This window comes from Salvia hispanica, chromosome 6 (assembly GCF_023119035.1).
Source record: "Salvia hispanica cultivar TCC Black 2014 chromosome 6, UniMelb_Shisp_WGS_1.0, whole genome shotgun sequence".
Classification (NCBI taxonomy): domain Eukaryota; kingdom Viridiplantae; phylum Streptophyta; class Magnoliopsida; order Lamiales; family Lamiaceae; genus Salvia; species Salvia hispanica.
Genome location: NC_062970.1, coordinates 20,862,968 through 20,875,101, shown reverse-complemented (window position 1 = coordinate 20,875,101; position 12,134 = coordinate 20,862,968). Strand labels below are relative to the sequence as shown.

At 33.4% G+C, this 12,134-nt stretch overlaps 2 protein-coding genes and 1 long non-coding RNA gene across 3 annotated transcripts; all 3 read right to left on the bottom strand.

The window, feature by feature from the left end:
• Positions 1-1,890: 1,890 nt before the first annotated feature.
• Positions 1,891-3,569, bottom strand: LOC125192144. Its single transcript, XM_048089618.1, has 7 exons — positions 3,473-3,569; positions 3,131-3,331; positions 2,970-3,059; positions 2,785-2,883; positions 2,352-2,678; positions 2,034-2,267; positions 1,891-1,946 (listed from the first exon to the last, which is right to left on the bottom strand). The coding sequence occupies exons 1-7, from the start codon at positions 3,488-3,490 to the stop codon at positions 1,929-1,931; spliced, it is 987 nt and encodes a 328-aa protein (XP_047945575.1). The 5' UTR covers positions 3,491-3,569; the 3' UTR covers positions 1,891-1,928.
• Positions 3,562-4,662, bottom strand: LOC125194902. Its single transcript, XM_048093116.1, has 5 exons — positions 4,588-4,662; positions 4,074-4,169; positions 3,815-3,973; positions 3,635-3,732; positions 3,562-3,570 (listed from the first exon to the last, which is right to left on the bottom strand). Exons 2-5 carry the CDS (start codon positions 4,162-4,164, stop codon positions 3,562-3,564), a joined length of 357 nt encoding a protein of 118 aa, XP_047949073.1. The 5' UTR covers positions 4,165-4,169; positions 4,588-4,662.
• A 1,695-nt stretch (positions 4,663-6,357) lies between these two features.
• LOC125192424 lies at positions 6,358-7,928 on the bottom strand. Its single transcript, XR_007171396.1, has 2 exons — positions 7,865-7,928; positions 6,358-6,649 (listed from the first exon to the last, which is right to left on the bottom strand). It is a non-coding gene; the product is annotated as an uncharacterized LOC125192424 (long non-coding RNA).
• Between the last annotated feature and the right edge of the window lie 4,206 nt (positions 7,929-12,134).

Below are 12,134 nucleotides of genomic sequence, written 5' to 3'. Positions count from 1 at the left end.
ACATTGAGAGGAAGTATCATATCATTCGGGAGATTGTACAGAGAGGTGACATACAAGTAGTCAAGATTGCAACAGACTACAACCTTGCTGACACTACTAAAAAAATAATATTTCATGGCACTTTAAAGTGCGAGCAAAATCCTATTCATATGGCACTTAAACTTTAACGGCATTTAATAACAATGCCACTCACAGTTGATGTAATGATAGACTCAATGTAAGGAAAAAACCTCCATTACTTCACCTAAAAATGCCACGAAAAAGTTTGTGTAATGGCAATTGAAAGGATAGCAATATATAATCTAAGTACACACTGAATTACTGCAAATAAAAATTTACAAAATGCACCCTATAAATATTTATAATTTCAATACCCCTACAATTATATGTAATTAATATTTTCCACCTACAAATTTTTACAATTTATAGTTTTACCCTTCATAATTTATAAATTAGATTTTCATCCTTTAAATAATTAATATTTGCATTCTTTCTTTTAAATATTTATATTACTAAATATTTATATTCTCTTTTAAATATTTGCATTAACCAATAACACGTAAATAAAATGACAAAGGATATAATAAATCCAAGGTTCTCACACTACAATGTTAAGTGCTTTGAACAAGCATCCCAAACAATATAAAGTGTTAGTCATCTTCTACTTAAACTACACACACACACACAAAAAAAAAAAAAAAAAAAAAAAAAAAAAAAAAAAAAAAAAACTAGTAAGGTACATAAATTCAAATCCTAATACATCCAAAAGAGCATAAAATCTGTAGGTAGATTGTTTGTTTCTCTAACTATGTGAGCCTCTTCTTCCTGTCAAAAGAACAAAACAAAACATAATATTAGCACTCAAACTTGTAGATATTTCAAGTCATATATGAAAAACATTTAAAAGGTTACAATGGCATAATGAAATACACATGACGATAGATTTATGGTACTGATTCTAGAATATCCTAATTGTTAGATACTGTTAAATTATAAATGGCTATGAGCAAGATACAACAATGTTATAAGAAAAATCAATTAAATCTCGAGACCTTGAAAATAAGATTATCCTTACTCTGATTTATTTAACTTTCTTAAGAAAAATAGTGCTTAGACCCTCAATGCTTACACCACAGATAACCAAAGCAAAAGAGAGTGATGCCAGTACAAGGCTATAAGCTATAGCATCACAGAACTTGGTATAAGAATGAATTATATTACTCAACTACATTACATAAGCTAATGGAAAATGGTTGACCGACTGGTGTAAAAATAACAAAACATGACCTTAGTTTGAGGTTCATCAGTTCAAGATCATCTATTTTCATCTTCTCTCCGAAATGACTGAAAGAAACAAGAGAATACAATTTTACCTATTTTAACATAGTTAAATTATACTTAACTCTTTCATTATGGAGAGAAGATGATACTTCAAGTTCTGAAACAAAAGAAACAAAATAGACGAATATACTCCGAATAAAGAGATACTATATTAAATAGGTTGGAGATAATATCCTCAAACAGAAACACCTAAAAATCAGGCTATATTCCAACGTGGAATACAGCCGCCCACAAGGCGCCTAAATTAGGCATGCAGCATAACATTTCTCATCATACATATTATCCTTACTTTGATTCTCATTCAAGAATGTGGTTAGCTACATATAAATCTGATATAATATGTGTGAATTTAAGGTGATTTGCTATAATAAAACTTAGTATACTCAACATCTCCTTCTAAACTGTAAGATGTATAACAATGCATATTAGAGACAACCACAAAGCCACATGTAGAGCATGGGAAGAGAAGCAAAGGTCAAAATAATCACTAATAAAGCATATACCAAATTAATCATACAAATACCATAATTTATTTAAACTTTCTAAGTACCTGTAGTCCAAGAGAATTTATCAATATTCAATGGTTGTCACTTAATGGATGCCACCTGCATACACAAAGGTGGATATGCACTATGGATCAAACTAAAGTGCATTTGGTAATTATATGTAAATAATTAATTTATAAAATATACCAAAAAACATGGCCAAGCAATCATATGACCAACTGTCTGGGAAAGCTCTTGCAAGTTGTCGTAGGGTCTGATCAATTGCTCCTTAGGTTCAACCACAACTTTAACATTTATTTCACACCAATTCAATCCCAACATTTGTCCGCCAACTTTTGTACTTGGATCTATGCTATGAATACATCCTTTCGCAACGATTTTATTTGTGAAAACGCTTCTTAGAGACACATATGTACCAACCTCCAAAAAAATAAAAACAGATTAATCACCATTTTTAATATGCAAATATATTTTAAAATGGTATGAAAATAAAAGCAAAGCTACCTGATCAATATGAGCTGTTGTAGCATTTACTGAGGGAGGCTTAGAGACTATCACATTTGGCCTAGTGTCTGCTTGTGAAGCACAAGCTCTTTCTTGTGTTGCAAGCCTTGCCTCTAGCCGTTCAATCTTTTCTCGATACTCCACTAGCAAACGGTTTGATGTGCTTTTAGAAGTTTCATTCCACAAATCTGAAGGACGCACTCCCTTACCCATCATTCTTACATGGCCGGGTCTATCCTTCCCCATGATTTGGGCAAAGATATCATCTGGAGCAATTGCATCATCAGAACTCTCAAGAGATTGATCACTACGATCTTCCATTGCTGACTGTTTACACAATTTTAAAGAGTTAATGCATACATTTTAAAAAGCTAATTCACGAATTAAATTGCATAATACATTTCATACAATGGACAAATATACCGTCACATACAATTTTGCTAGAGACCGCATCACTTGTGCTTCCATTTGAAGAAACAAAACAAGTTTTGAAAAGTTGGACACGAGATGGGCATTGTCCAAGTTCTTTGGTCTAGGAATATGTACATTGTCAAACTACTAATATATTGAAAAAAGAATGAGTAAAATATAGGAAAAAAGAAAGACAGAAAACATTACCATTTTGGCTTTAACTTGGGCAAACGACTTCTTTCCTGTTCTTTGATTCATTTTTTTCTCTCGCGCTATTTTGTTTCTCTTGCTTGCATTCTAACTGCAAGGGAAAAGGGGAAGTGAATGCATAGTTCAAATGAAATGAGCATTAGAATTGTAGATTAAACCTTGGCATGTTCTGTTCTCCAATAGGCAAGGAGATTGATCCATTGAACTTTCAAAACTCTTTCGTCCCTATCATCTATTAAATGCTCGATAGGTACATTAGCCCAGTATCGTGTTTTCAAGTAATGCTTCCAGTTTCTCCATTTAAGGTTGATAGATTCCAGAATCCACTTCTCAGCAGTGATAGGGACATGGAATCGTAACTACGTTAAACATAGTCAGATAATGTTATATATACGTATACATATAATCATCAATCATGTAGTAAATGAGAAAGTTAAAAGATAGTAAAAAAGCATAGAAGAGAATGAAAAGATCTGACAAAGTTAAATAACATTAACTACCTTTACAATGTCAAGCATCTCGGTTTTTTTCTCCTTTGAAATGGCATGCCAACTTTTAATATCTAGAGGACAATAATTACCGCTTCTTGCTATCGAACCTAGGAAATGGCAGAGCGTGCTATGCTCACCACCTATAGCTTGACCGAACTCATTATATTCAACATGAATGGGAGGCAAATTTAGAGGGCGACCCCAAATATTTTTCATATACGTAGGGCCTTTACTTTGCTTTTCAACACTTTCAGCACCAGATGCAATGACTTGAAGAACAACGAGTATAATATGATTAGTCTATTATTTAAAAGGTTACACAACTTGTCACAATGTTTGATTTCCCATTACCTTCATCTTCTTGTTGTTCGACGAAAACACTCAAGCTCTCATTCTCCAATGGTGGCACACTTTCATGGCTGTGGTGCGAAGGTGTGACCATGTCCAAAGTCTTTTGATGTAGATTTCTACTATAAACTCTTCTGCCTATTGCTGTCTTAGTAGTGAAACCTGTACATCATTATAAAAGAATATATTGAAATATAGTAAATCATTTCCAACAACAAATCTGAGCTCATGTTAGAATAATCAGTTCACTGTTTATTATTACCTTCACCGGTTTTCAACCTTTGTTGTGAAACATTTGGTTCATCTTGCAAACGAACACTTTTGCTACACTGCTCCCATCGTTTAGAAGTCATAATTGCTGCATTAGAGTAACAAACATGATTATTGATCATTATAAGTGGATAACATTCACCATTATTCTTCCCTGAACATAGACTGTATATATTAACTAATTTCAATTAATTTAGTCACAAATTTCAGAGATTAATTTAGAGAAAAACTAAGCATGAATAAGCATTTTGAAGTCCAAATTAAATAATGAGTACTCCTACAATTTTCAAGCAGGTATGGTTATACAAAAAAACCACAATACGATATTCAGGTCACAAAACCATCTACGTAACTAATTTCAAGCATTATTTTACCTTCTCAAAGTAATTTCAAACGAGAAACCTTACAATCCAACAATGAAAACAGAAACCCAACAATCCAACAATGAAAACAGATTATTACTCTTGTAAGAATGTCTCCATCAAGATTCAGTAAAGAACACTTACCTTATAATCGAATTAGAAATTCTCGATGTTAGCAAATTAACCTTCGGCTGTTTTTTCGAATTAGCTTTGGTCACCAGTGTGAGTTATTCTTTTCGCTTGGGAATTGAAGAAAGGAATCGTAAATTGGGAGTTGTGGAAAGAGTAGACGGTTGTGATATTTGAGATTTAGCGCTATTATTTTTCTTCGCTTGGCGCTTGATTTTCACGAAGTGAAATATGATAGAGAGTGAAATAAGATAAATACATGTATATTATTATATATATCAATAAAATATGTATATGTAGTACAATAAAATAATACTAATATCAACATCTATCTAAATTGTTGAAACTTGCGTAAATGTAGTAGAATAAAATAATCAACATCCATCTAAATTGTTAACAATGAGTATCATTTATTTGCATATTATTTTTAAAATTGACGACTTGCGTATTTGTAGTAGAATAAAATAATCAACATCTATCTAAATTGTTAACAATGAGTATCATTTATTTGCATATTATTTTAAAACATTGACGATCATCAAGTTTTTAAAATAGTTGTTTTAATGACTTTCTTAATTAATTTTTCGTAAGGATATTAATAAAAATTATAAGTAATTGCTTAAAATAGAGCTATAAGTAAAAAATATTTAATGTAATTTAAGTCAAATTCTGAAAGTTAGACCATTAATTTTTGGAACTTTCCAAAATATTAATTTCTTTAAATTAGTAAATTTTTAAATGTTACAATCAATAAAAAAAATTCACATGTTTCTTACTAATCTAGTACTCCCTCCGTCTTGATTGACTTCTTTTTTACACTCGTTTTGAAAAAACTGCAATAAATAGTTAGAGTGGATAAATAGTAACGTAAAAGCGAGAATAACGTAAAAGCGAGAATAACGTAAAAGCGTTACTATTTATCTACTCTAACTATTTATTGCAATTTTTTCAAAACGAGTGCAAAAAAGAAGTCAATCAAATATCCTGGGAATGAGGGAATATTTAATACTCCCTCCGTCCTTGAAAAGTATGAACATTTGGTTCGGTACGAGTTTTAATTCATAAATAATAAAGTAGGAGAGCGATAGCGAGAAAAAACAATTAAAGTATGCTTAGTGGATAATGGGTCCTAACTTTTCCAAGAGAAAAGTCTTTCCAAAAATTATTATGTTTACACTTTTCAGGACAGACTAAAAATAAAAATTGTACATACTTTTTAAAGACGGAGGGAGTACTATTGTAAAGTTATGTGGTTAAAATGTTCTCTTTTTTCTAAATAGAATTCTTAACTTCAAGATGAAGTGGCGAATCTAGAATTGGTAATACATGGACGAGAAATAAGATTATCACTATACGAAGTAATAGTTGACCCCATTTACTTTATACTTTAAACAACACCAGTGAAATTCAAGTCAAGTTCAAACATGAGTTTTGAAAGTTAGACAATAAAATTCGACCACTAGAATATAGAAATTAAAAATAGATTAAGAATATTTATTAGAAACTACACTCCGAATAAACCTTTTGAATTTGTTAACTTTAATATATTATGTATTAAATGGAGAATCTAGAATTGGTATACCGGGACGAAAAAAAAGATTATCACAGTACGAAGTAATAGTTGACACCATTTACTTTATACATTAAACAATACCAATGAAATTCAAGTCAATTTCAAACACGAGTTTTGAAAGTTGATGATAAAATTTGATCACTAGAAATATAAAAATTGAAAATAGTTTAAGAACATTTATGAGAAACTACACTCTGAGTAAAACTTTTAAATACATTAACTGAAGTATTATATTTAATGGCAAATCTAGAATTGGTATACAAAGATGAAAAACAAGATTATCATTGTGCAAGGAGGCAGCCTGACAGACTAGGCAAAGAGTTCGCTGGTGCACCGGGCTGCAGCGGCTGCGGAGACGACAAAGCAGCAGCTCTCGACATTAGGCTGGAAGGTGGCAACAGATGACAACCATTGCCTTCTAGGTGGGCAGTTCTTGTGGCAACAAAGCTATATGTAACACCCCTAGCCCGGTCGTCGAGCAACCGAATCAAAGGTGTTACAATCCTGGTATCACAAATATGCTAGATAAAATCAATCATTTTCATGAACCAACCGACAGCCAATTAGATTATACAAAAGTAATTTATATATATAGACATATGCATTGCAATGTCAGCAAAAGAAACATGTTCTGTAGTAGATTTACAACGCAGCATAATCCAGAATATAAGATTTTTTCTTAGACATGCCACGATCCATCATAACGAGATATGTACCCAAAACGAGACTTGATCAGTGACTAGTAAGGGCGTAATGCTGACGTAGAGGCAATGACTAAGGCAAGACTCCAAAAATATGACAACCTGTGACACATTTCAATGTTATCACTAATTCACAAATCAAAGTACTAAATGGGCAAGATTAGTATTTATTTAATCCATGTCGGAACATCGTTATTTCCTATTTTTGTAATACCACAATAAATCACACAGCATATATAATTATAGCAGTCTCCTAAAAGCACATATCATTGCATGATCATAAACATCTCCTAAAACAATAGCAACAGCTCCAACAACAATGAAATAACCCCAATAGCTTGGTAATGTGCTCGGTCTTGAAACATAATACTTTTTCTATTAATCAGAGGCCTAACAAAGGCTTTGGGGAGCAAAACATTTCAGAGGCTCCACAGAGCAAGACATATCAGAGGCCTTATGAATGCGTACGAACTATATGTTCCAAATCTGCCAATATATGCTCCATAATGAAAACCATTTAACTTCTTTCATGAATGCGTACGAACTAAATCCAGGGATAGAGGAAATATGTATGTGCATAAGAACATGAAGTCCAACCATTAATATTCAGTCAACTAGATTATGTTAATATAAAAAAAATGACAAAGCTTTGCGGTCTAAGTACACTTGTGAAAATCAATCTTATGAATCATATTGTGATCAAACTAACTAGACAATGTAGCTCAACTGAATCCTGTAAGACCTCAAGTTAACAATGAAACTCATTCATAGTATAAAAATTTCAAATGAGAATGCATTTGCACAAAATCTTCACACCTGTCTCAATCAAGAGAAACTAAGATTCATAGCAACAAAGATATAGTAACTGACGCCGTCCATGATCCAGAATCCAATTATGGGAGCCAAAGTTGCACGAAAAATACCAGATTTGAAAGCCCAAAAGTTTCAAGACCGATAAAACGTAAGAGTTCTTGTAAGAAATAAAGGGAGAGCTGAAATGTGGAGTGAACACACTTACTTCACTTTATACCCTTCTTGGATGCTGCAATGGTGTTGACAGCCTCATAATTTCCACATCCTACAGGGACAAGCTTAGCTGTAAAATCATAATTTACATTAATAAAAAAATTTAAGAATGTGATCCAATACCCAAAAGGATCAAACTTTGCTATAGAATCACAAAATATCTTAATTCAGACACAAACTAAGATGCAGAGAAAATAGCTATAGACGGAGGGACCTAAATCCTGGTAGAACAATTCTGAGTAATAGGATGCAATCTATCTCTACTCAATAACCAACACTACACCTCTTCACTCAGATTTCTAAGAGGGAAAAATTTACATGCTGCAAAACAAAATAAAAACTTGAAAATTAGTTTGATTTTAATAAATGTGTTTATGTTTATGAACACAATCTATAGACATTCAAGAATCACAAAAACAACGCATATCAATTAATCATGTATCGTATTGTCAAAGTAAGAAGATATTTCTTTACTCACCATCGTAGTTTCCATACTGAATATTGTTCTATAACTACCATCTGATAACATATAAGTCATCAAAATCATTCATTTAAGTCAATCTCTATTCCATCGATGTCTTCACGAACCCAACCAAAGTCATCTGACTCTATACTATCAGCAGGAACACAAATATTACTTTGTAAGTAAGTCTCCACATCGATAATAGGTTCCATGTCATAATAAGCTCGTGCTGTAGCAGAGACAACTACGCTCCATTGTGATTCAGTTGGATCCTCTACATAGAAGACTTGCTCAGCTTGAGATGCAAGAATAAATGGTTCATTATGGCGTATCACATTTGAAAAATTAGCTAATGTAAATCCATCAACATCTATCTTCAATCGATTTCCTTTTGACATCCATTGACAATCAAATAACACAACTATATGTCCATAACTGTAATCAAGCTCAACAACATCGGTTAGAATTCCATAATAGTCCAACTCGCTTAAGATTGGATTTTGATCCCTAGTACTTGAAAAACTTGACGTTGTAGCTTTAACACGCACCCCACTATTTTGTGTTTTCTTTGTACACTCCAAATCTTTTGTGTGGAACCGGAAACCATTCACAATAAACTTTTTATATTTCACTCCAATTATATTAGGCCCACGAGCAAGTAACTTCAGATCTCTTAATGTTGGATTTTTCCTCATGGACTGTTAACCCTTCAACCTATTCAAAGAAATTAAAATCACAATAATATATAGCAACAATATTGTATATTCACCATTACTATCATTGGGAAGCATATAACTTACATATTGAGCAAACCAACCAGCAAACCTTTCACTGTGGATACGTTCCAACTGATGACGTGCAACGCGAGGATTAGATTGTTCAACTACTGCCCAATATTTCCTGAAAAAGAACAAACCTTCATAGTGTCAAAAAAAAATTCAAAACTTATGATAAGTAGGAATTCACAAAATAACTTACTCAATATATGGTCTAACAGCCTCACAGTTGAACAATACGTATTGATGTGCTTTCGTCAATGTTACATCATCTAATCTCATAGCAGTTCCTTTTCCAAGAGAACGACCGTGGATCGTAAATACATCTAATCCAGTTATTGCATTATCTGTAATAGTTTCATTCCTAGATGCACGATTAAACTTTGACTCCAAATTGTCAGCTAAATACAAAGAGCAAAATCTCAAACATTCTTCTGCTAGATATCCTTCAGCAATTGAACCTTTAGGTTTGCTTCGATTACGCACATAAAATTTCAATGTGCCCAAATATCTATTTGCAAACAAAATCAAGTATTAGATTTCAAATATTTTAAATGATCCATTATTGAAAAAACATCATTTATTATATACACTATTTAAATTCCATAATTATAACTTGCAAATATATATATATTACCTCTCTATTGGATACATCCAACGGTACTGAACCGGCCCACATAACTTCACTTCTGTAGCCAAATGTACAGTCAAGTGCACCATTATATCGAAGAACGATGGTGGAAATATCTTCTCCAATTGGCAAAGTACCACAACAATATCTTTCTCTAAACGAATGATATCAGCTGGACAAATTACTTTAGAACAGAGTTCTCGAAAGTACTTGCTAAGCTGAATCAGAGGTGAACGTACTGCCCTAGAGAGTGTCTTTCGCAATGCTATAGGCAATAGTTGTTGCATAATGATATGATAGTCATGACTTTTCAATCCTAGCCATTTGGGTGGTTTTAATTGAACACACCATGAGATGTTTGAGGCGTAACCATCGGGAACTTTAAGATTTTTCAAAACCTGACAAAATATTGTTCTCTCCTTCTTGCTCATTGTAAAAGTTGCAGCGGGTAAATGAACTTTTCCCTGCTCCTTAGTAATTGGATGAAGTTCAGGTCTAATTCCCATTTGTTCCAAGTCTTGGCGTGATTTATAATTGTCTTTTGATTTACCATCCAAATCCAACAATGTGCCACAGATACTCTCGCAAACATTTTTTTCAGTATGCATGACATCAAGATTATGACAAACCATATTATCTTTCCAGTATGACAACTCAAAAAATATACTTTTTTTTTTCAACTGAAAAGCTTTGGATTATCTTTAACCAGCTTACCATATTTCATAGTAAAGTCTTTCAGGTCATCCATCACCATATCACCAGATAGTTGTTGCGGTGCTTCTCCATACTCAACTGTGCCATCGAAAAGTCGTCTATTCTTTCGAAACTCGTGTTCTTTAGGTAGGAATCTTCGATGCCCCATGTAACAATACTTTCCACCATGTTTCAGTCTAATAGAATGTGTTTCTTTACATACCGGACACGCATATTCACCATGGGTACTCCATCCAGATACATAGGCATATCCTGGAAAATCACTGATTGTCCATAACAATGAAGTGCGTAGCTGAAAATTTTGCTTTTTGGATGCGTCATACGTTTCAACTCCTACTTCCCACAAATCCTTTAGATCGGCAATAAGTGGTTGCAAATAAATATCAATATTTTGTCCAGGAGCTAATGGACCGGGTATCAGTAGAGATAACATAAAAGAAGACTCTTTCATGCACATCCATGGAGGAAGGTTATATGGAACCAATATGATAGGCCACGTGATGTGTGACACTCATATTTTTTAAGGGAATAATTCCATCTGCCGCTAATCCCAATCGAACATTGGGAGATTCCTCAGCAAAATCAGGATCCAAACTATCAAATGTGCCCCATGCTGGGGAATCGGCAGGATGTCTCATATACCCATCCTTCGTACGACTTTCAGCATGCCATCTCATATGGGATGCCGTTTTTGAAGACATGAACAACCTTTGCAACCTTGGTTTGAGTGGAAAATACCACAACACCTTTTGGGCAACCTTTCTTTTCTCACCCGTGGGATCTTTATCGGTAGTACACCATCTAAGCTTATGGCATGTGTCACATGAAGTTTTGTTTTCATTCACCCCCCAATATAGAGTGCAATCATTTGGACAAGCATCAATTTTCTCATAACCAAGTCCTAGCTTTTTCATCAATTTATCAGCTTCATAATAAGACTTCGGTAGACCAACCATGGCATCAGGAAAAGCATCTCTTAGTAAGTCCAATAGCATATCAAATACCTTATTATTCAATCTCCCAAGACACTTTAAATGCAACAAACGAATTATGAATGATAGTTTTGAGAATTTAGCACCTCCTTCATATAGCGGCTGTTGTGAATCATCAATCAATCTATAGAACTCTCTTGCTTGTCCATTAGCAATTTCAGAATCCATTTGGGAATCAGTACCGTCCGTATATCCATCTTCATTTGGAACTCCAAAGACGTCATGAACTAAACCCTGCATATCATCATCGCCTAAAGCCTCTACATTATCATGTTGGTTTTCACGCCTAGAAGCAAGAATACTAGGAAGTTCTCCATGAGCTATCCAATCCGTGTATCCAGGAATAAATCCATCGACTGTCAAATGTTCATACGCCTTGTCTCTACTCACAAATATTACCATTTGGCAGCGTTTGCATGGACACATTATCTTATCATTTATGCTTGCATTGCGAAAAGCAAAATCTAAGAAGTACTGAAGTCCATTTTGATATTCATCCGTTACTCTTGACTTTGTCATCCAACTTTTATCCATATTAATAAATTTCTACCAAACCTATATAGATCATAAATTAATGTAGGCAACTTAGTCACTTATTCAATAAGAGAATGGATAGTCATATAAAATGTCAAATAACATGAGATAAACATTTGTAATATTAATTGTGCTAAATTCACAAACAAGTC

What these genes read in the sequence shown, in the direction of transcription:
- LOC125192144 (XM_048089618.1), bottom strand. An exon ending in ATGCGGTCTCTAGCAAAATT is followed by an intron (nt 2,679 to 2,784) that starts GTATGTGACGGT and finishes TTGTGTAAACAG; the next exon opens with TCAGCAATGGAAGATCGTAG. An exon ending in CAACAGCTCATATTGATCAG is followed by an intron (nt 2,268 to 2,351) that starts GTAGCTTTGCTT and finishes ATTTTTTTGGAG; the next exon opens with GTTGGTACATATGTGTCTCT.
- LOC125194902 (XM_048093116.1), bottom strand. Translation starts at nt 4,164, where the DNA reads ATGACTTCTAAACGATGGGAGCAGTGTAGCAAAAGTGTTCGTTTGCAA. An exon ending in AAGGTTGAAAACCGGTGAAG is followed by an intron (nt 3,974 to 4,073) that starts GTAATAATAAAC and finishes AATGATGTACAG; the next exon opens with GTTTCACTACTAAGACAGCA. An exon ending in CGAACAACAAGAAGATGAAG is followed by an intron (nt 3,733 to 3,814) that starts GTAATGGGAAAT and finishes TTGTTCTTCAAG; the next exon opens with TCATTGCATCTGGTGCTGAA.